The 25,690-nt window shown below is 35.0% G+C and overlaps 1 protein-coding gene across 1 annotated transcript; it reads right to left on the bottom strand.

Annotated features, from left to right (window-relative positions):
* Window positions 1-1,880: 1,880 nt before the first annotated feature.
* On the bottom strand, window positions 1,881-20,601 carry tcaim (T cell activation inhibitor, mitochondrial). Its single transcript, XM_081388374.1, has 11 exons — window positions 20,453-20,601; window positions 18,920-18,965; window positions 18,665-18,797; window positions 18,058-18,208; window positions 16,099-16,354; window positions 11,815-11,937; window positions 10,321-10,418; window positions 10,150-10,241; window positions 9,105-9,337; window positions 6,079-6,210; window positions 1,881-2,390 (listed from the first exon to the last, which is right to left on the bottom strand). The coding sequence occupies exons 2-11, from the start codon at window positions 18,949-18,951 to the stop codon at window positions 2,165-2,167; spliced, it is 1,476 nt and encodes a 491-aa protein (XP_081244500.1). The 5' UTR covers window positions 18,952-18,965; window positions 20,453-20,601; the 3' UTR covers window positions 1,881-2,164.
* Window positions 20,602-25,690: the final 5,089 nt, after the last annotated feature.

The following is a 25,690-nucleotide window of genomic DNA, read 5'->3' on the forward strand; positions in this document are numbered from 1 at the left end:
ATATATATATATATATATTTGTTTTTTTCTTTTTAATAAATCTAATAAAAAAAAACAAAAAAAAAACTTATGACCCCAAACTTTTGAATGGTAGTGTTATTCAAAATAGAAAACTACATTTTTAAATTTCACAATATCATCAAATAAGATTTCTATCTATCTATCTATCTATCTATCTATCTATCTATCTATCTATCTATCTATCTATCTATCTATCTATCTATCTATCTATCTATCTATCTATCTATCTATCTATCTATCTATCTATCTATCTATCTATCTATCTATCTATCTATCTATCTATCTATCTATCTATCTATCTATCTATCTATCTATCTATCTATCTATCTATCTATCTATCTATCTATCTATCTATCTATCTATCTATCTATCTACAATATGTAATTGGTTGTTTGTTTGCAGCCCCAACAACAACGGTTGATTAATAGATATTCAAGAATTTTCAAATAGTTTCATTCTTAATGATAATTACAGACTTCAGGCAGTTTTTGATGATTAATGACTAGAATTAGAAGAAAGCAGAAAATCCTCCCTGCCCACAGGGAAGCAAATACTTTTGGCTGGACTGTGATGTGCTTGCCGATAACCTCTGTCTCAATCCTCCATGTGTAAACCTGTCTGAAAGCAGACAGTACAGCGACGCAGACCATGAACACACTCACAGGTGACAGTTGAAAGTGATGATTCACGTTCAGTCATGCAGGGATGAGGTCATTCTCTAAAATGTTCAAGTTCAGCTTTGAGACGCTTTAAATAACTACACTAACAGTTGAAGGTTTGGATTAACTGACATTTATTAATCTTTTGAAAGAAGTTTCAAAGACTGGGCTGTACCAAGCCTGTATTTATTTGATGAAAAAGAAAGAAAAGAAAGAAAAAACAAAAATCTGAAACATTATTACACTTTAAAATAGCTTTTATTTTTTATATATATAATTTATTTCTCTGATGGCAAAGCTGAACAGTCTTCAGTGTCACATGATCCTTCAGAAATCATTCTAATATGCTGATTTGGTAATATTTGTTATTATTATCAATGTTGACAACCATTTTTGTTGCTTAACATTTTTGTGGAAACTCTCATGCACCAAACGTTTGGGGTCAGTATGAAAAAGAAAAAAGATTGATATTGAAAAATCCTTTAAAAAAAAGTTTTATTGTGGTATTCACAAAAACATTAAGCAGAAAGGTTGTTTTCAACATTAATAAGAATAAAAATGTGATACGATAATTTTAGTATTATACACATTCATATTGACAACTGAATTATTACATTTCATATCTGTTAGAGTGGGAAATTCATGGACTGTCACAATGAACAAACTTCAAAAGCATTGTATAACAATAGTAACCATGAACACTTGAACCATTGTTTGAACTTTGTGGTTACACAGCTGGATATTTATTATACATACAGATGTCACATTATAAAGCTTTAAAATGCAATAGCAGCAAACAATATAGATACACTGTACACTACATCTCAAAACAGACAGTATTACAGCATTTAGGATTGATAATGTACAGACACTACATCTGATGAGAACACTTTTCCATTTCTGAATACTGTGAATATAGACACTCAGCATTTCGAAAAACAAACCATTTTTCCAAACACTTTGTTTGAATTTTGACTGTGCATTTTAGATTGTGGCAGCATTACATATATACTTAAATGAGTTTATCTCCTGTGAATCAGGAAAAAAAATGATAAATGAAATAATAAAGACTCAAGCGGTCCCTCATATGGAGCATCAATCCAGCACCACAGTGAAAACCGGAATCAATATATATATATATATATATATATAATAACTCAAAGTTGCATGTTAAAATACAGCAATTGATTGTTTCAAGGCAAAAAAGAGCCTTATCAGTCCACGATGCTTTAAAAGTTTATGACCATGTTTTTTTTCTAAGCGTTATGCTCATGAGTAATGTATATGGTTGGCAGTGAAAATAATAATCAATTTTCTGTGCTAAGTTATAACATCACATTACTGTGAAAAGCACAACACCATGTGCAGGTATTTTAGAACCATGTGCATTTATAATTACGCCTACACAATAGGCCATTTCCAAAATCTCAAAATCTTATAGTGACTACACGAGTAATACAGTCTGAAATACAGTTCAGCGTTCTTCAGCCTTTCCAGTCCCAGGGAATACACAGATCCCCGTCCTGCATGACTGAATAGAAGTGAGAGACGCAGAGATGAAGGCCCTGCATCTGAGGGGATCTCTCTTCCATCAGACGCCTGCAGCAGGGGATCATCTGACTGCTCGACACGCTGGGCTCTTTAGACAGACTGCGCAGAGACAGATCCTGCAGACAGCTCCAGATGAGGTCTTCTTCCTCCGCCTCCAACCTGCATGCACGGGATATTTTACATTTTAATGAAGGACGGTTTTAAACAGTGGCTACATTACAAAAATAGGTAACACTTTATTTTTCACTGTCCCTGTTACATTTTTAACATGTACTTACCATAGTAATAACAGTGTATTATGCATTACTACAAGTAACGGTAATTTTATTTTACAGTGTCATTGTTACATATGTAGTTACTATAGTAATAACTATAAATTATGCATAATTACATGCAACTAACCCTCAATCCTACCCTAACCCTATCGTAAGTACATGTAGTTAATTATTATTACTCAGTATTTAAATGTCTAATTACACTGTAACAACAACACCTTAAAATAAAGTGTAACCCAACTAACTTAACATTAAACAAACACTAATCCTAAACCTATAGTAACTACAAGTTGTTATTACTCAGTACATAACTGTATAATTACACTGTAACAAGGACCCCTTAAAGTAAAGGGTTACATTTTATGGTAACACTTTATTAGTGTCCTTGTTACATACACTGTAAAAAATGATCGTAATTTTAACGGTAAAAGACTGTAAAAATGCTACAGTGAAAAACTGTTAATTGGTTAACAGAGTTTCTGTACTATATACGGTAAATAACTGTGATAGATCTAATGGTACATTTAATGTAATTTTACTGTAAAATACCATTAAATTGACAGTTTTTGAAAGTGAAAAAGAACAACTCATTGTATAATTTACAGTGAAAAACCGTAAATTGACATTCCCACAATTCCCTGTGTGACACTTCACATTTGATGTATTTTTGTTGAAATAACTATGTTTCTTCATAGTTTTCTTCGTTTTTTTCTAATCAGTTAAGTACATTAGGGTTTTATGTTACATTTAATGTTGTTAAATTAATGTTTATTGCATTTTTAAAATTTCATGTGTGTTACCGTGATGGTGTTTAATGTTTGTGTGAATCATACTGTGCAGCTTCTTTACATTAATAATAATTTTCTCGTGGGAGAACTGCTTTTGATGAGTTTTGATTGATCATGTGACTCTCATTACCGCTGTGATTGGTGATTATCAGTGTATTACAATGGTACAAAACAGATATTAATACTTCAATACGACGGTAAATTCACGTTATATCAGATAATAAAATACGGTTTATTACTGTAAATTTTAAGTTAAGTCTGTAAAACCATTAACGTTCCTATCCGTATTTTTGACGGTAAAGTTCTGGCAACCACAGCTGCCGGTTTTGTACCGTAAAAATCACGGTTTAATTTTTTACAGTGTATATTACATGTGCTTACAATAGTATTAACAGTAAATTATGCATAATTACATGCAAATAACCCTCAACCAAAGCCTAAACCTACCCTAACCCTATTGTAAGTATATGCTGTTAATTACTATTACTCAGTACTTAAATATATAATTACACTGTAACAATGACACTTTAAATAAAGTGTAACCAAATAAAGTAACCCACTATATTTTAAGGTACCATTGTTACAGTGTAATTATATATTTAAGTACAGAGTAACAGTGTTGAGGGTAATGCATTACAAGTAACACAAGTTACTTTGTTTTCCCATTTATCGACTGACACCTCTCCTGTCCCCATGCTGAGAGAAACTGAGAGTAAGTGCAGTGCGCTGTGTAACCATGATGGTTACTGTAGACTAAATGTAAGCAGGCATTTACTCATCTCGTTTGCACAAAAACAGATTCAGTATTCCTCAAAATGAATAAAAACGGTGAAATGCAAACTCAGACTATTACCCAAACCTGCAATAATTAAATGTTAAATAACACAAATATACTTTATGTATTTAATCTAATTTTATTAACCAATGTCTTTGCTGCTGACCCTCGATTATCCAATTCAACCATACCAATAAGCAAAAATTACTTTAGATAACATTACATTTGTGTTTAATTTGTTTTTCATTTACTTTACTATTCATTTACTTCTGCGATCCAGAATGACAGCACAGCTGAAAGGTTTGTTTGAGCTGCGCCCTCTACTGTACATTTGCATTCCCTTCAGTCTGAGGCTTATTCATTTCAATTTTGGTGTGAAAGGGCCCAAAAATAGAACCAGCCCAGATAAGAAAAAGACAAAATTAATGTAATGCATTACTTTCCATAAAAAGTATATTATATATATATATATATATATATATATATATATATATATATATATATATATATATATATATATATATATATATATATATATATATATATCTTATGTTAAGTCTCTTATACTCACCAAGGTCTTATTTATTTGATAAAAAACACAATATTGTGAAATATTATAACAATTTTAAATATATTTTTAAAATGTAATTTATTCTTAAGCTGGCAAAGCTGAATTTTCAGCAGCCATTTCTTCTACTATCTTCAGTGTCATATGACTCTTCAGAAATCATTCTAATATGCTGATTTGCTGCTCAAGCAACATTTCTTCTCATTATCAATGTTATGCAGTCTAATACTTTTTGGAAACGTGATACAATTTCTTTTCGGTATTCTTTGATGAATAGAAGGTTCAAGAGAACAGCTCTTATTTGAAACAGAAAACATTTCTAGCATTATAAATGTCCTTTTACTGTCAATTTAATGTGTCCTTGAAAGTATTAATTTCTTTTAAACAAAAAATATATACATATATATATATATATATTTTGAGTAGGGCTGTCAAAAGATTAATCGCGATTAATCGAATCCAAAATAAAAGTTTGTGTTTAAATAATATATGTGTGTGTACTGTGTATAATTCAATTTGTATATATAAATACACACACATGTTTGTATATATTTAAGAAAAATGTGTAATTTATATATAAAAAAAATATATTTATATATAATATAAATTATATATAAATATATACAGTATATGTATGCAAATATTTCTTAAATATATACATGCATGTGTGTGTATTTATATATACAAAATAATTATACAGAGTACACACACATATATTATGTAAACACAAACTTTTATTTTGGATTCGATTAATCGCGATTAATCTTTTGACAGCCCTAATTTTGAGCAAATGGTGGAGTGAATTTCAAAGACAATAATTCTAGTGACTAAAAACAATCATTATGCTATCCTAAATTAAGTGTTGCAACAGCTGTTTTATATTTTATTTGAATAAAATATATTGAGATGTTTTTCTAAGTGTAACAGGACATTATAGTTCAAATAATGTAGTTCAGTTTTATCCATTGGGACTTGGTATTGGATTGTTAAAAATGTAAGAATCAAGAATGTATTAAATGCAGCAATAATAGCGGTTAATATTGTTTTCCCTGCCCTCACATCCCTGGTTTGGTTTATAAAATAATTTACTGATGATTCATGCACAATAAAAGGACAGTTCACCCAAAAATGAAAATTCTGTCATCATTTACTCACCCTCAAGTTGTTCCAAACCTGTATGAATTTCTTTGTTCTGTTGAACACAAAAGAAGATATTTTGAAGAATATGGGCAACCAAACAGTTGATGGACCCCATTGACTTCCATAGTGTAAAAAAAAAACAAAAAAACATGGAAGTCAATGGGGCCTATTCAGGTTTGGAACAACTTGAGGGTGTGTAAATGATGACAGAATTTTCCTTTTTGGATGAACTATCCCTTTAACATGGTAAATGGTGAATTTCGATGTCATGTTAATGAGCACCGATAGGTCAAGCACTCACTTGTCTTTCCGCTGCAAGCGTCTCCGGGCCTCCTGGGCCTGGCTCTGGAGGAAGTTCTGCAGCTGGAGGGTGTCACACATAGTGGGGATGATGAAGTGGCCCATCTCATGCAGGCAGGGGGTGGAGCGGTCACTATGGCAACAGAACAGAATAGTAAAAACAATGATTGACGGGACATTAAGCAGCACAAAGCCTTCTCAGTGAACAGTGAGGATGTATCAGTCAGAAATACGACAGAAATGAATAGAACAGAGGGAACCGCAGGAGTTAAGATGATGCCATTCAGCTACAATCTGTTGTTAACAGTCCAGTATGGTCTCTCTTCTGTTTCATTTTTATCTTGTCCTTTCAGTGGAATACTATTCTGTACAATAAATATTTCCAATAGCAATCTATTTAAAGCTACAATAATTAATTTCTTGTAATGTTACTTGTAATGAGACAAATGCCTCATGAATCTAAAGGCCTTTTCACATCAATAATTATTACTACTATGATAACTATGTAAGCGGCCACACAAACGGACAATACGTTCTGTTAACTCTAAGCGCATACTGTAATTATTTTTGCAGTCATTATAAGTCGGGTGGTTTCTGATTGGCTGATGGCACTAGAAAAAAATAGCTAATTAAATAAATAACCGGGAGGACACAAATAAAACATCTACTACATTATATCTGCAATTTTTGTCAGATCACACAGCTACTTTAAAGCCTGTCAATCGAGAATTGGCTTTTTGGCCACATAATTTTATGGTAGTTAGATTTTACCCATACAGATTTCATTGGACTGTCGTCGGCTATGACATTATTGACTTTTTATTTTATTTATTTTTTTTAAAATATCTTATATTTATATATTTTTTTATTATAATATGCCACAGTTTAAAGGTTGTTTTTGCTTGCTTGTTTAAAAAAAAAGAAATGAATACTTTTATTCAGCAAGGATGCATTAAATTGAGATGACAGTAAAGACAATGTTACAACAGATTTCCATTTTAACACTGTTACTAAACAAATTTGTTTTAAATAACTGGTGTTCTCTTGAGGTTTCTATTAATCAAAGAATCATGAAAAAATGCATCACAATTTCTACAAAAATATTAAGCAGTACAACTGTTTTCAACACAAAAATAATAAGAAATGTTTCTTGAGAAACAAATTCTGGAGTAATGGTAGACTGGTGTAATGATGCTGAAATTTTAGCTTTACCATCACAGGGATAAATTTGTTTTAAATAGTTTTGAAATGTAATAATATTTTACTATATATATACAGTGCAATGCATAAGTGAATACACCCATGCTAAAGTTGACTAAAAAGAGGAATAAAAAATCATATTTTGGAAATTGAACTTAATGCCTTAATTTAAAAAATTAGGAAAAATCCAACCTTTAAGGACACAAATTTTCTTTGTGAATGAATAATGTATCGTAAATAAATAAATGTTCTTCCTTAAAATACATGGTGCATAAGTGAGTACACCCCTATGTTAAATTCCCATAGAGGGAGGCAGATTTTTATTTTTAAAGGCCAGTTACTTCATGGATCCAGGATACTATGCATCCTGATAAAGTTCCCTTGGCCTTTGGAATTAAAATAGCCCCACATCATCACATGGCCTTCACCATACCTAGAGATTGGCATAGGGTACTTTCCATAAGATCATCTCTCAATGCAAATCAAACTAGCTATTAGGCTAACTGAAATCAAACCATGCCAGTCTCTAGGTAATATATATATATATATATATATATATATATATATATATATATATATATTTTTTTTTTTTTTACTTTATTTTGATCAAATAAATGCAGCCTTGCTGAGCATAAAGACTTTTTTTACATAAAAAAAAAATATACCCAAAATTTGAGTAAGTTAAATTTTTTCTCCTGAATAAAAAAAAGTTGGTTCAGAGGTGGAGAAAATATTTCCTGATCCAACAATCTGATACAAGAATTTTTGGTAATTCATTTTGGTGCAGTTGCTGATACAATGCGTTATTTTGATGGTCCACTTTAAATATTCTGTTGACTATCAGTAACGTTGCACCTACATGTCTACTAACTGTGATCAGAGTATAAGACTATTGCATAAGAGCATGTGCAAATGAAGATTGATAGACTGTTTGGGTTAGTAGATTAAGATGACGTGTACTTGCAAAGTTAGTCAGGAGCGCACGGTTAAAGTCTGCTCAAAAATAATTGGACTCCCTATTAGGGCTCTTTCTACTATAAGTGATCAGAAAACATTGAGATTGGCTGGGAGGATTTTACAAGACACTTCACGTCATGTTCTCTGTTTTTGAGTGGCTTCCTTCAGGGCGACGGCTTCGTTGTCCATGTTGCAGGACTCAAAGGAGGAAGGCAACCTTTGTTCTGTAGGTTTTTTTTTGTACTCTGTTATGTACATACATATTTACGTACTTATTCATTCTTATATATGGTATGGACTAGTTGTTGTTTTTTAGGTATCCACTGGAAGTGGATTTTTATTAATATGTATTCCGTGCACACTGTTATTATTCATTTAATGTATGATGTTTTATGTATATTGTTTACGTGACTCTACATGGCCTCATTAATTGCCCCTTGGGGACAAATAAAGTGTTTTGAAATTTAGAATGTCTGTTGGGGGGAACATTAACATAAAGTGTGAGCAGACAGTCTACTAATATTCTAATGAGAGTTAATTGACATGTAGTTGCAAAGTTACTTATGACTAGTAAAATGTCTAAAGGGGACCATCAAAAAAAGTGTTACCGAATATTTTTCTTTTGAAAAACATACCCTCATAAAACATGGACAAAACCAGGGACATTTATTATAAAAGTAACTACTTTGATTTCACGTTAACTAAGATTTGTGTAAGCACTGCTCAAGCCTGCTATCACTGAGGCTCAATCGTGCTTTTAGTGATAAGATCTAGTGCATTTCTGAGCGCCCTGCCCCACATAGTTGAAGGTTGTAAACAAAGGAACTACACATGAGCAAATGGCTGGACTGAAAGTATACGAGTATTTACTTTTCCAAGGTCATCGTGAGGCCTTGCAGGCTGCGGGGGTGCAGGTAGAGGCGCTGAGGCAACAGTCTCTTGTGGAAGGTGTTGAGGGTCCTGTAGTGTTCCTCCAGAGGCAGAGCTGGACCCAACCGCTTGATGTGGATCACCTGAATCCCTCCCAGAAGGTGACTGATGCGCTCCTTCAGCCAATCCGACTGCTGGAACAGGCTTCTGTAACTCTGTAATCTTTCAAAGAGCTGAACGTACACATGGACAAGCCTCACAGTCAGCATAAATGTTTGCCATGATATTTTAAAGGGTTAGTTCACCCAAAAATGAAAATTCTGTCATTAATTACTCACCCTCATGTCGTTCCAAACCTGTATGACTTTCGTTCATCTTCGGAACACAAATGAAGATCTTTTTGATGAAATCTGAGCATTTTGACATTTCAAAAAGTTCATAAAGAGATTGTAAAACTAATCCATATGAATTGAGCTTTAGTCCAAGTTTTCCGAAGAGACACAATCGCTTTATTATATGATGAACAAATTGAATTAAGGCTTTTATTCACATTTAAACATTCATCAATTCACACATCAGTTGTGGTAAACGGAAGCTCAAGCATGTTTGCTTGACGTGCAATAACCAATGAGGTTCATTCTTGCATGTCAAACAGGTTTGGTTGAGCTTCTGTTTATGTTTGCTGATCAATGTTTAAATGTGAATAAAAAGCTTAAATTCACTCTGTTCATCATAAAAAAGTGATCGAGTCTCTTCAGAATATTTGAACTAAACCGCTCAATTCATATAGTTCAATTCATAACTTTTTGAAGCGTCAAACTGGTAGTGGCGTAGCTGTCAATGGAGGGACAGAAAGCTCTCAGATTTCATCAAAAAGATCTTCATTTGTGTTCTGAAGATGAACGAAAGTTTTATGGGTTTGGAACGACATGGGGGGGGGGGGGGGAGTAATTAATGACAGAATTTTCATTATGGGGTGAACTATCCCTTTAAGCTTTTTTAAAAGTAAATATTACCCTGACACTGGTTAATAAAAAAGCTGTACCTTTGACCATTGATGGTGGACATCCATTGTTCCTAACATCACATGCCCTGAGGCATTCATCCCTGATTGGTCAGTAAAAACTATTATGTGTCCTGTTTTGGGAAAGAGAAGAAATTGAGTAAACATTTAATCCATCTGATCCCATTTCATGAATTCTATTTCCATGGTTACCTCTCAGGTGGTGCAGAGCCTCAGGGTTTTGTGTGGACAGACGAATCAGACTCTGCAGCTGACAGCATTTGTGTGAAACTCCCCATTTGCGCTGCCATCTACAGGACAGAGAATCACATGATGATTAAACATGGTGAACATACTGACAGCAGGATGTAAGAACACAACACAAGATACTTTGTCCAACAGGTCAACGACTAGTTTTACACATACCTGCATTAGCAGACATAAACTACTGTTTTAAAGTATAGGGTTGTTTTTTATGTTTTTAAGCTGCATTTAATTTTCAATTTGAAAATGATAGTGAAAATGTCTGTGTTAGTATATTTTAAAATGTAATTTCTTTCTTCCTGTGATGGCAAAGCCGAATTTTTAGCAGCCATTTCTTCAGTGTCACAGGATCCTTCATTTGGTGCTCAAGAAAGATTTTTTTATTATTATCATAAAAGTTAAAAACAGGTGCGCTACTCAATATTTTTGTGAAAAGCATAATTTGTTTTCAGGATTCTTTGATGAATGGAAAGTTTCAAAGAACAGTCAAGTCAAGTCAAGTTTATTTATATAGCGCTTTTCACAATACAGATTGTATCAAAGCAGCTTTACAGTATTAAATTAAAATAATACATCAATGTTTGTTTCTAGTGGAATTGATTTATTAAATTAACAGCATTAATTTGAAATAGAAATCTTGTGTAGCATTTTAATTTACCATCACTTTTGATCAACTGAATGCATCCTTGCACAATAAAAGGATTAAAAAACACAAATGTTTAATGTTAGTGTATATTTGAGAGGTTTTCCATATCATGATGAATATACCATTAATTATATGGGCGCAGTTGCTTGGATGATTTTAAAGAAAACAAAATCAAGATAGCTTTAATTTAAGTGTGTGTGTGTGTCTGTCTTTTTACATTACCCTAATTTTAAAAATCATTTTCAGAATTTTTTCATTTCTTTCCAATTTTAATCTCTTTGTTAAATCATTTCTATAATAGATTTAAAGTAAAAATAAATAAAAATAAACTAAAGAACTTCTTAAAAATTCAATTTTCAACCCATTTAGTACTTTCAGTTTGTAAATAATGTTGTCACTTTTTTATTTTTATTTGTATTTTACTTCATCATCTGAGAGTAGTTTTAAGTTTTTAATCTTATAAATTCAAAGTTAATTGACTACTTGGTAGCTAACTCCAAAAAAGAAAAAATCTTTATAAAAACATAAGCAAGCCACACCACCAGACATTATGTCCAAAATGTCACTTTAAAGGTTGATTAATGCAATGATTGTACTCTTTTCAGGACATGTGATAAATGTTTTAACATTGATTAAACGGTTTTAAGGAATTCAAGTTCAACATTAAGTGAAGAATTACCGATTAAAGGGCTGCTAGTCTTGAGCATTAACATTAAACTAAAATATACTTGGTGATTAAAAATGACCAAGCACACTTTACAGACTATAAGAGCACCTTAGTCTGAGTTAGAGCTGACCTGATATCCAACAAACCAAGTTTCTGAATCAGCAGTCTTTTCAATCTTTTCAGCTCCTCACGGCGTGGAAGACTGGCATTCTGTTTTTTTGTGGCCTCCGGCTCATTGTTTCTCAGCCAGAAACTGAAGATAAACAAAAAGAAAGAAAGTGAAACAACGTTTCAGCATGAGTTCAATGAAACATTATATACAGTATCCCAGACTCATTAAAGAATATTGACAATGAACTTTTTGACAATAGATCTTTGTTCATATATTACATGTAGTATTTGACAATACTATTCAGGTTTCCAAAGTGTCCAAAACCCTTTCTTAAAGTTGTCACAAAGCTCAAAGTTCCTCCTCTCAAATGGGTCAGAGAGAAGATTTAGCCAATTCCATTATCACTGCCTCATGCAAAACTAGAGCGAATGATAATCAAGTTCAGGTTTAACCCTGTAAAGCTTCACATATAAAATAATAACCAGGAAAATAACATGTTTTGAAATGGAACTGTTTATTGAATCTTATCTTATCTGTTTTTTGTTGAGTATCATATTTGATACATCAGGCTTTTATGGCTTATATAGTATGATATAGTGAGAATATGGAGCACATACTTGAGGGAAAGAAACACCTCAGTTTTATTCAGAGGCCCAAACATAAAATATGGTGCAGTTGCTGATATTTACATGGCCACAAAGCAAGATGAAATTCTGATAGCTTATGTAAATCGATGAGACCTTCGTAACAGTGAAGCTACTTACTATTCACACATAATGCAAAAATATGTTAAGTATGATGTTATTTAAATGCTTAGTTTTATGACTGAAGCTCAGTAGTTTTTACTGTGGGAGGCAAAACCACCGCTGGATGGCGCGATTGACCAATCAGAATCAAGTATTCCAAAGAGCCGTGTAATAAGTATAGATAATAGAAGTAAACCCAAGTTACTTCAGTCCAGTAAGTGTTCGTATTGAAATATTAGTAACAATATAAAAGTTATTCTTGTGTTTACTAAATAAAAATCATTAAAAATTTCACAGCAGAAAGACACAGAAACCACAACTTGAAAGAGGAATTCTTTTGAATTATACTAAAAGGCCCTTGACTATCAATTAGAAGACAGAAGGCATGTAGTAGACTGAGTACAACCAGTTTTGATCACGTGGATGATCCTTTAACCATTGAAAGGATACTATGACAAAGATATCGCTTTCCTTATTCAAACTGATTTTTTTTCTCCCATTAATATATGATTGACTTGAAGAATAAAAGCATCAAATACTTGGATATTTATAAGAGCAATATCACGCTCATAGTCATGCAAAATGCCTCTATATCTATATCAGACGGACTGCAGCTTTAATTTTCTGTGAAAGATCGTTTTATCAATAAAATGTTATTTCTCATATACTGTCTTATCAATAAACTTATCAATTCACAAAATTAACGGAATGCATAGCGGATATAAAAAATTGGATGACTTGTAATTTCCTACTTCTAAATTCTGAAAAAACAGAGTTTCTAATTATTGGACAAAAAACTTCCTCACGTAATAACCTAGAATACTGTCTAACACTTGATGGCTGCTCTGTTAAGTCTTCGTCGTCGGTTAGGAACCTGGGTGTGCTCTTTGATACCAATCTTTCATTTGAAAGTCACGTGTCTAGTATCTGTAAAACTGCATTTTTCCATCTTAAAAATATATCTAAATTACGTCATATGCTCTCATTGACAAATGCGGAACAATTAGTTCATGCGTTCATGACCTCAAGGCTAGATTATTGTAATGCTCTACTGGGTGGTTGCCCTGCACGCTTAATAAACAAACTACAGCTATTTCAAAACGCAGCAGCTCGAGTTCTTACCAGAACCAGGAAGTATGAACATATTAGCCCAGTTCTGTCAAAACTGCATTGGCTCCCTATTAAACATCGCATAAATTTTAAAATATTGCTGATTACTAACAAAGCACTGAATGGTTTAGCTCCGCAGTGCTTGAGCGAGCTCTTAACGCATTATAGTTCTTCACGTCTATTACGATCTCAAAATTCCGGCCAGTTGATAATACCTAGAATATCAAAATCGACTGCTGGCGGTAGATCCTTTTCCTATTTAGCACCAAAACTTTGGAACAGTCTTCCTACCATTGTCCGGGAAGCAGACACACTCTGTCAGTTCAAAGCCAGATTAAAGACACATCTCTTTGACCTAGCATTCACATAATACATTATAGACTTCTATAATTTAATGTTATGCTGCATAGATTAGGTCAGCCGGAACCGGGAACACTTCCCAAAAATCCTGATGTACTCGTTACATCATGAGAAGAATGGCATCTACGCTAATTTTAGTGTCTGTGTTTATCCCGAGGTTTTCCTGCAGCCTGCCGGATCCAGGCCGTATCCAGATCTGACGAAGGACCTACACCTGGACCCGATGACAACGCAGTGCTGAAGTGCCAACTAGTCTCTCCCTATGGAGGATCCCACTACCACTCTACAGATAAGGCGTTGTCGGGAAAATTCGTCTCGCGGTCCTACCCCAAAGCAACAAATAAAATAAAATTCCTTATCAAAATTTATAAGGAAAGACAAGTATTTTGTTTAGGCTTGGCTTGTAGGGAATTCCAAACCTGCGTATATTCTAACGCACATAACTATAGAACCCATTCTAAATGCGCATGTGAACGCCATCAGCGTTTCTCACAGGTTCGCGTTTAAAGTCTGTGTAGAGAGAATGGTGTCGTCTTAGCGGCCCCTAATTTAATAACAAATGATCATTGCGACGGAACCAAATCAATTAAAACTAACTTTAGATGGAAATAACTTAACTCTGCTGTAAAGCCGAAACAATCTCTGTTACCTTAAATTATACGCTTATCTCTGTAAAGCTGCTTTGAGACAATCTACATTGTTAAAAGCGCTATATAAATGAAGATGACTTGACTTGACTTGTCTTTCAATAATTCAAGCACTTTTCAAGTACTTCTTCATAAAAATGGCAGTTTTTAAGGGTTTTCCAGGACTTAAATTTCAAAAAGTCAAATTCAAGTACTTAAAGTACTTTAAACACCTTGTATGAACCCTGAGTCTTGATTTTGCTTTTGGGGTGTACTAGAATATATTTTCATGCTTGATAAAAAAAAAAAAAAAAAAAACATTATTTTTCACATATTTTACATTATTATAGCACCTCTCTCCCCAGTCTGGCTCCAACACAGCAATTTCGATGAAGACCCTCCTTCCATAATACGAAATCGGTTACCTGGCCTAGTGTGTTAATATTGGCATCACTTCAGGAAATCTCCAGCCTCTCCATAACTGCAAGTTCTTCTCTAGTGTAAATATGAATAAGGATAGCGTCAATTTCAAACCAATTCGAGCCCGATTCAGACCCTGACAATGTTAACGAACAAGAGGATCGTGCAGAACGGATTTCATGCACAGACTTTGCAAGCACGGATTACACAGGACGTTTCAGAGTGGTATGTTTTTTGGTATTTTCTTATACATTATAGATACAATGTTATCCACCATTTAATCATGATATTTGTCGGAAAACTAAGGGAATACAAACAGTTATCGATCATAAAAACATGGTTAATATTCCTAAGGAGCGGTGAACCGTCTTATAAAAGCGAGAGCTTGCAAAGCAACAGAAAACAAAGTGTTCTCCATAAAATGTGCAGCGCAGAGATAAACGTTGTGTTTATAATTTTCAAGAACAGTGTTAACCACTCTAAGTAAGTAACTTGACTCTAAATAAGTTAACCACTCTAAGTTTGTCAGCCTTAGGAACGTCAAACAAATGAGTTTTGTAAACACTGAAAAACAGTGTCTCTTTGACATAGCCTTCTCTAATGCAGCTCAACCAGGCTTCACACCTTTTTTGCTTATTCTGTGGGTGCGGATTATACAAATGAGGAATATTGTGACTTCATAAGATTTGGAAATATCACGTTGTTGTCCAAACGTTCATTGTAGTTCTTGAAAAGGGGATTATGTTAAATAAAATATCTCCCTTTGGAGTGGACTTTGAGCTTTGTAGTCTTGCAGATCTTTTTTACGATCAAACAGCAACATTACACACTAACTAAAGTTAAAAAAGTGGGAAGGCATAATAGGACCCCTTTAACAGAGGCTGCAGGAGCACTCGTCTAGCAGTGACACATTAAAGGAACAGCTCATCCAAAAATAGCCATGTGGTAGTGCTAAGAGTGAATAAGCAACCTAAACTAACTTAAAAAAGAAAGATTAATGTGAATTGGCACGAAGGAAAGGTCTCTCTCTCTCTCAATACCTCAGTGTGGGCTCCACTCTCTTGGCTTGCTCTAACTCCTGCTCTGGGTCCCTGAAGCCAGTGAAAGTGTAATAAGTCTTGTCCCATTTGATGGGCCGATAGAAAGCTGTTTCAGGCTGTTGTGTTGAGCTCTTCTTGGTCTCAGCCTTGACCACATCCTGCATGTGTTCAACCGAGAGGCTACAGGACCTCAGGACATCCAGCACTGTGCTCAGAACATCCTTAGACTGCAGGGTGAAACTCACCGACCGGAATCCTGGGAAGTGTAGGGTTCTTCAATTAAAATCATGCATTGGAAACAGAACATTACCATTTAAACATTGAAAAGAGTAATGTTGTAAAATATTGCTACAATATATTTAAAATGTAATTTATTCCTGTGATGGCAAAGCTGATTTGTTAGCAGCCATTAGGCTGAGTGTCAACGAAAGGATTCTTTTCCTAAGGCCAGCGTATTTTTTCAATTGTTTCCTATTTAAAAACGCCATGCGACGAGGCGCTGAGCTATGGAAGCTTGTTTCTGTGACTTTTAGGGTGTGTTCACACTTGTAGTTTGGTTTGCTTGGTTTGTTTGGTCCGGACCAAAAGAAAGTCAAAACATTCAGTCCTGGTCCGTTGGCATTTTAACACCGAACCTAAATGCACAAGGATATGTTTACAACCTGATTGGTCTGCTTTTATTGCATATATTTCATGACGGAACTTACTGAACATCCAAAACAATGCTGCGTACTGGGATAAATGCGCTCGCTGTATGTGCGTAGCCTACATGTGATGGTATTTTGACCAGCTGAGAACCCGTGAAGAGCTTATAAAATGTGTAAAGGAGTCAAAACAGCGGCAGGAATCACTCCGTCACACACACAAGCAAAGATCTGTTGTGAGGAGACGTGGTTCTGATGCCTGTACCGAAATGTGATGTGTAACATCGCGACTATGACGAGAAAAAACAGGTATGCTTGAGCATTTCTTCCTTTTTAGGGTTGTATCTTGTGACGTCATGTCCTGTTTTTGGTTCGTTTACATGTCTTTGATCCATGTTGCGTTCATATTTCACTCAAACTGCACAAGAGTTCATTTGGAACCTTTTGATGGGTGTCTCGGTCCGCTTGTTCGGTGTGCACCAGGGCTCGGATGGCAGCGTTCAGTTATTCAAATGAACCGCACTAACAGAGCAATCACACCAGAGTTCGCTTTAATCAAACCAAACATGCCAAGTGTGAAAAACCCCTTAATCTCACAATTTTTTTTCTTGCAATTGCGAATTTACATCTAGCAATTCAGATTTTTTTTTTTCTCAGAATTGGATCTCGCAAGTTTTGAGTTAACATCTTGCAATTCTGACTTTTTTTCCTCACATTTGTGAGAAATTAACTTGCAAATGCAAGAAATAAACTATCTGTGAATTCAGAATCTAGTAACACTTTCACAGATTATAGCAACCAAACCACTGTGCCACCGAAGCACTGACCCACTGTGCCCGCAGCTAGGCGTTTTCAGAAGAGCGTCTGCCATTTTCAGTTGGCTAAAAACACTTTGGTGGCTCTGCCTTACTCCAGTCTTTAGTGGCATTCAAATATGCCAATGTAGTGTTTAAGGAACCTTTCTTGTTATTATCAATGTTGAAAACTGCTGTGCTTTTTTTGTTATTTTGTTATTATTATTTTGTTATTTTAAATTAATTTAAAAAAAATTTAAATTAAAAAAATATTTTGTAACATTCTGTCACTTTTTATCAATTCATTGTATCCTTGCAGAATAAAAGCATTAACATTTAAAAACATTAGACACCAAACGTTTGAATGATAACTTTGCTTAATACTGTCAAAACTGTTCAAAATAGGGAATTAAAGACTTTAGTTAGGAAAACAAACAATTACAATCTGTTCCTCATACAATGTTATCACATGGCTTCAGGAGACTACTTTTGATTGTGAATCAGAGGAGAACTAGTGTTACCTGAGGCTATCAGACTACCGCTGGAGTCTGCTGTTTCTTTTGTGTCCCTGACATAAAAAGTGAGGTTTGTGGGTTTGGGGGATCTCGCTCCAGGCTTTTGAAGATTTTCCAGATAACCATTTAGCCTTTGGAGGGAGTTTTCATTCACTTCCTATAACACAGAAAACAAAAACTCCTTAAAACTGCTCTGCAGAGAAATGAGGGAAACAAATATTTACGGTAACACTTTACAATAAGGATTCATTAGTTTACATGAACTAAGAATGAACAATACTTCTACAGCATTTATTAATCTTAGTTAATGCTAATTTAATTTACTAATAGTTTATTAAAATAAAAAGTTGTATAAGTTAACATTAGTTAATGACATTGTGAACCAACATAAACAAAAAATGTAATTTTATGAACTAATTTTAACAAAAATGAATAAATACTGTAACAAATGTATTGCTCATGGTTAGTTCATGTTAGTTAATACATAAACTAACTAATGTTAACAAATGAAACCTTATTGTAAAGTGTTACCATATTTACATATAACAAGCATTATTATCATGCATTTTAAATTAACATGTTTGTGTATATATCATTATTTAAATATTATTACTCTCTCTCTTGGATGCTGGCCAAAGAAATCAGGATGTACAGCGAAGTAAAAGGGCCGCAGGGCATTAATGGCATCCGCTCCTGAGAGACTCCTCCTCTGAATGACATGAGCAGAAACGCACCTACCACCAAGCCTGTAAGAATGAGAATGATATTGGTTGGATGCATGAGGACAGGAATAATAAAACAGCAGCTGTCTATAAGGATTATAATATGATAGTGTATAGGTTTTTTGTTTAATTTGGATAAAACGTACCTAACATAACGCAGGAAGGTGGTCACATACATCACGTTACTTACTTCTGGCAAGAGAAATCAAGGCACATGAGAAAGGAAAAGCATGACAGACTTTAGCCTCTTCAACAGGTCAAAATCAGAAGAGAAACATTATATGCATGTCTGCAGAATCAATTAATCATTCCCCCATGATGTAAAAGAAACAAGTAAAAAGTGTGTCTAAATGCAGTGCTGCTTAAACGTTTGTGAACCCCTTGCAGAATCTATGAAAATGTGAATCATTTTAACAAAATAAGAGGGATCATACAAAATGCATGTTATTTTTTATTTAGTACTGTCCTAAATAAGATATTTTACATAAAAGATATCCACAAGACAAAAAATAACTGAATTGATAAAAATGACCCTGTTCAAAAGTTTACATATACCCTTGATTCTTAATACTGTGTCGTTACCTGATGATTTTTTGTTTTGTGATGGTTGTTCTTGCAATTCTGTTTTCCAGCATCTTTTGTATATTTTAACCCTTTCCAGCAGTGACTGTATGATTTTGAGATCCATCTTTGCATACTGAGAACAATTGAGGGACTCAAGCTCAACTATTAAAAAAAAGGTTCAAACCTTCACTGATGCACCAGAAGGAAACACGATGCATTAAGAGCACGGGGGTGAAAACTTTTGAACAGGATGAAAATGTTAAATGTTTAAATATCTTCTTTTTTTTCATTTAGTACTGCCCTTCGGAAGCAACAGAAGATACATGTTTCCCAGAAGACAAATTAAGTACAATTTATCTTGATCTTCAAATTCAAAAAGTTTTCACCCCCCTGTGCATCGTGTTTCCTTCTGGAGCATCAGCATGTTTGAACCTTTTTTAATAGTTGTGTTTGAGTCCCTCAATTGTCCTCAGTTTGAAAATATGGATTTCAAAATCATAGTCACTGTTGGAAAGGGTTCAAATATGCAAAAGATGCTGGAAAACTGACGAATTTATTTCATTCATAAACATACCAAAAATCCAAACTCTGTGGGGCCAATTAGACTTATTTGATGTAGGCATCCTTGCATGGATTAAACTTCTATTTTATTTATATTTCTTATTCTGAAAGACCAGGTACACACCACCATAATCACAATGACAGTGCAACTAATTAGTTGAATGCATTTTATATTAGGATATATGAATGAACAACAGTAAAGGCTTGACTGAACTTAGCAGAGACGGTTAACTCAGGTCAGGTGCAGATATGTGTGTTCTTGACCTACATACTGTAAGTAGTGTAATCACACTCACAGTCCTCTTATTGTGACAAACAACACGACGAGAAATGGTTCCACCCTAAGACAGCATACTATACACACTTTAGAGACATTAGATTTAATCAGCATTCAATACACTCAAGTCAACACATAAACACTGAACAACACTGTAAACAAGGACAAACACAAACTCTGTGCGCTCTTAAAATACACACAACTGTCCAAGACTTAATCAGCCATACACAATTCATGTCAGCATGAGATAAAAATGTCCAAAACACCATAAAATTACCTGTGATTATGCAATCTTACATGTTCGCTGTGGTTAAAACTCAGCTTGAACTCTTGTACTCCGTTATGGCCAATCATCCCGACAGGAGTAATCAACTGCCTATCTTTGGAAAACAAGTGCAGCTAGCGAGAGCTGCTCACATGAACCAGGCAGAACTAATCGTCAGTCCATCTTTTCCTGTGTATTCAGTGAGCAATCAGACAGTCCTGGTGCCATCTATAGGTTATTTTGCGATATTTCTTTCTTTCTTTCTTAGAAAATCAAAAACATTTAACATCAAGTCAATTGAACACATTTAAAATGGAGTAATGTTTTTTTGATGTTGCACTGACTGCAGGCTACTCACTTATGGGATTAATATTATTTGTTTTTCTATTGTTGTATTATTTGATTTGTACACTCTAAAAAACACTTGGTTGAAAACAACCCAAATTGTTTTCAGCCCAAGGGCTGTGTAAATATGGGACAGAACACATGTTGGGTTAATTTTTACGTAGCAAATTGGGTTGTTTATTTAACCCAGCATAATGGGTGGATTTAATCCATCATACTGGGTTGACTCATTTTTACTAAAGTACTATCTATTTGTTTATCTTTTCTTTTTTACGTCATACATGCATTAATGTTTACAGATTAACTTAAATCCTCTAAACTTAAAAAATAAAAAACTCCACACAACCACTGTTTGCCAGATAATTCCTTTATTTTTTTATCATATTTTACAGTGTAGCATATTTTATAGTTTTGAATACATATTGCATACATTTAAGTTTGTTTAACAAATATTATATGTAAAAATGAAACATTTAAAAGTAATTCAAGTGTAATCGACCAGTATTATATTGTCCCGTTTCCACCGCAACGCCGCTGGATCTCGTGCCAGCACTTATCATGTTTAGCGGGGGAACTTCTAACTTCAGACCGTCGTCCCTTGCGTTTCACTAGTAGCCGAAATATGCTGTGACTGACTCCATAACCTGTCCATAAACAATCAGTGTACAGTTCTGAGAACTGTTCCATACAGTTCCAAGCATTTATATTCTGTATCTTTTTTTGAATAAAATCATAACATTTTATGCAAGGCATCAGGCATTTCAGATACAAAACTGTACACAAACCTGTATTTTACTAGCCAAAACTACCTAAACGCAGAAAAAATAACCCCAAAAAAATACATGGCGCAGATACAACAAGAGAAGTAGTCAGCACTCAAATTGGACTTTCCGGGAACATGCTGTAAACCGGAAAGCCAGAGACCATCGTGTGATCCTCCCATTGATATCTTTCATCTTTTCCAAAGACTGGAGAGCTTTATGGTCCGTTTCTAATTTGAACTCCCTTCCCAGTAGGTAATATCTCAAGTAGTCTAGGGCCCATTTAACTGCCAAACATTCTTTCTCTAATGTAGAATAGCGAACTTCCCTTGGAGTTTGCGGCTAATGAAAGCCACAGGCCGTCATACCTGATCTATAAGCCTCTGAAAGGTGGCTGGTGCAGGCCAAAGGGTAAAACACGGAAATGGAATAGCCCCCATGGTGTCCTGAATGCTCGTCAGAATCAATGGTCATCAGGTATTTGGCTTTGCCCAGTCGATCAATTAAAGGTGTAGGATGAATCAAACTGTGATACAGAGTTCAAGTACTAGAAGTCAATACAAAATCAGATACTCCCATCCTTTTTCGGTACTAGGACCACCGGATGACACCACTCGCTTTTAGAGGGTTCAATAATTCCTAATCTCAGCATAAAGTTCACTTCCTCCTTCAAGGCCTATTGGAGTCTCTCAGGTATTCTGTAACTCAAATGTCTAACAGCTGAATCAGGCTTTAATATCAAGTCAAGTCACATTTATTTACAGCGGGGGAAATAAGTATTGAACACGTCATCATTTTTCTCAGTAAATATATTTCCAAAGGTGCTATTGACATGAAATTTTCACCAGATGTTGGTAACAACCCAAGTAAGCCATACATACAAGAAACAAACAAAAATAAGTTCAGAAATTAAGTTATGTGTAATAATGTGAAATGACACAGGGAAAAACTATTGAACACATGAAGAAAGGGAGGCGCAAAAAGGCATGGAAAGCCAAGACAACTGCTGAAAACTTACAGTAATTAAAAAGCAATCCAGCCCCCTGTCAGTGGAAATTAATAACAGCTGGTTCAGTCCCAAATGATGGCCTACAAAAAGGTCTCATTGCCAAGGTGTCACACAAGACACATCTCATGATGGGTAAAAGCAAAGAGCTGTCTCGAGACCTTCGCAACCTAATTGTTGCAAATCATAATGATGGCATTGGTTATAGGCGCCATTCTAAGCTTCTGAATGGTCCAGTGAGCACTTTTGGGGCCATAATATGGAAGTGGAAAGACAATAATTTCACCATAAATTTGCCTCGACCAGTGCTCCTCGCACGATTTCTGATAGAGGAGTGAAAAGAATAATCAGAAGAGTTGTCCAAGAGCCAAGGATCCCTTTTATATATATTTATATATATATTTACTGAGAAAAATGATGACGTGTTCAATACTTATTTCCCCCGCTGTATATAGCGCAGTGGTTCTCAAACTTTTTACGTCAAGTACCACCTCAGAAAATATGTGGCTCTCCAAGTACCACCATAATAACCCATATGAAAATACAGTAGTGTAGTAGGCCTAACTATTCAGCTACAGTTATGCACAGCTCAAAAATGAGGCAGTTTTATTTCTATTAAGACTATTTATTATTGCCAGCCACTTTAAACATTGTAAAAACACAGTTTGAATATTAACACTGCACTGTGCTGTTTACATGCAGGTAAATAAAAATTAAATAATGATTAAATTAAAATGTATTTTACCTAAAAGTGAAATAAAAACTGTAGCCTAGTTAAAGATTATATTAAAAGTTAAATAAAAACTGTACTGTACTTAAATATTAAGTTAAAAAAGTACTGTAATTAATAAAAAAATTAGCACTGGCTGTGTATTCATATTTAACCTTTTTACACGTCCATTTAAAATATTCTGGCTGACCCCTGTGAGTTTTTCAAGGCGACCATTATTTAGCACCCACCTCCCCATGAAGTCTAATGGGCGTGATGGAAACTAAACAATCAAATTACACTTCAAATAAAAAATTTTCAAAGATATTTTCTGTCATTTTAGGTCATTTTTATCACGCTGATTTAAGTTTAAGTGTTCGGGTTTTTTTAATAAGTTTGGTCTAAGTTAGTTATTTGATGCTATAAAAACAGAAATGTGACGTCATGATTGACAGCTGTGATTGACAGCTTCTCTAAACAAAGTAGTCACTGAGGCACCAACGGACCCTTTTTTTGGATTTTTTTTTTTTTGGAAGAGATTGGAACTTCAGCTTTAATATATACATGTCCATAACTATTTCACAAAGTAAATTTTGTATTAACCGTTTCTGTGGGATTGAGGGCGGGACTACTGCGCAGAAGCAGGTCCCAAATCTGTGCAAGATGTCAGCGCCTTATTAGGACTTTGGCAGCTTCACTTTTCACCAATGGAAGAGAGTGAAGGGGCGTCATCCATCCATTTTTACAGTCTATGTTTAGAACTTATCACTTTATTGTTTCCATGGTTCCATTTCCTTCATTGCTTGTCACGTGACACACCGTAGCCACAGTAGCGCTGAATGACTGATGATCTGCTTTTATTTTCTTTTTTATTCAAAATATTCACAAATTTGTTAGCTATAGCATGAAATATCTGATATTCCAATTGTCAAACATGTGCAAGTGGAAGTGTGTTATTGTTTAAACACGTTTATAACGATCACATTAGTTGAGCTAAATGCGCAATTGGCGGCGCCATGTTAGTTTGTGCCGCAGACGCAGTTCAGAGAATCAGATCTGTTGGATTTACAGAACCCATGCTCAGTCAGGGGGCCAGTTCTTCTCTGGCCATGATATCACATCTTGAGGATATTTAGAGAAGATTTCAGGGGTACATAGAGCTCTCACCTGGGATTGCTGATTTTCAGGCAGATGCTCCAGATTGATATCTCCAGCTACTGGTTGATGCAAGTACTGGTCCTCCCACTGCTCTTCCTCCTTCACCTGGCGAATCATCATAACTTGTGCTCTCTGTTCAGGTCGAGATACCCACTTATTTAAATGGTTTACATGAAGTACTTGACAAGCACGATCTTGCCCTGGAGAGACCACTTCACACGTGCTGGGGCCTAGCTAGTTCTTGATCTCAAAGGGGCCCTGCCACTTGCTTACCACTTGCTAACCCTAACCAAGTAGTTCTAGGAGGAACTTAGTTCTAGGAACTGTCCACTTCTAAACAGTTCTAAGAACTACTCTACCCCAAACTCGGTTTTGCTGTTTGCGTTCGCACTGGCCAAGTGACCATAGGAACTGGTAGGAGGGGTAAGGGAGTGACGCAAGCACGGTGACTTTTATTTTGACGGCGCGACGGACCTTTATTTTGGCGGCGCTGAGAAGACCAGAGCAAACAATGCTCGCATTCTCTGTGTTTATTAGTTAGCGATCTGTCTAACAGTACTGTTTAATATCTTATTAGATAGAACTGTTATAGAAAGTAGACAGTATATGAAAAAAGGTTATTAGCCTACATAATCATGTTTGGCTTGGACCCCTCAAAGTTGCGTTGGATTTTCTCTTCAGCATTTAAGGTTTAGAGACCCATCTATCACTGTTTTCCATGTTTGTATAGTTAGTTTATGGAGTAAATATATAGGCTATAATGTGTTTACATTCTAGCTGTTTTAAAAATGGCGGGTGCTGGTGTTCCGCGTGCGTTCGGTCAATCAGCGTACACTAACGTCACGGATAGTTCCTATAGTGCTGGTTTAGACCCTACTCTGAAGTAGGACCTAAATTAGTTCCTCCAAATGGAGTTCCTAGAACTAAAATCGTTCCTAGTTCCTGCGGTGCGAACACGCCGACATCCGGGTACTATAGCCAATAGGTCTAGGAACTGTGAAAAGGTTCCTCCGGTCGGAAAGCGGCTTATGTTAGTAGGCTCACTCTTACCGTGGTATCCTTCCCAGACTTCTTTAAGTAATGTCAGAGGTCCCCGGACTTTAGCATTTGTTTTAACGTCTGATTAAATCGTTTGGTGAGTCCATCAGTTTGAGGTTGGTAGGTTGTCGTACGCAAACTCTCGATACTCAGCAACTGGTAGACCTGCTTCAGGATATTGGACATAAAATTGGTCCCTTAGTCAGTGGGAATTTTGGCAGGCAACCCGACTC

The sequence above is a fragment of the Scardinius erythrophthalmus genome (genome assembly GCF_964197995.2).
Source record: "Scardinius erythrophthalmus genome assembly, chromosome: 16".
Taxonomy (NCBI): Eukaryota; Metazoa; Chordata; class Actinopteri; order Cypriniformes; family Leuciscidae; genus Scardinius; species Scardinius erythrophthalmus.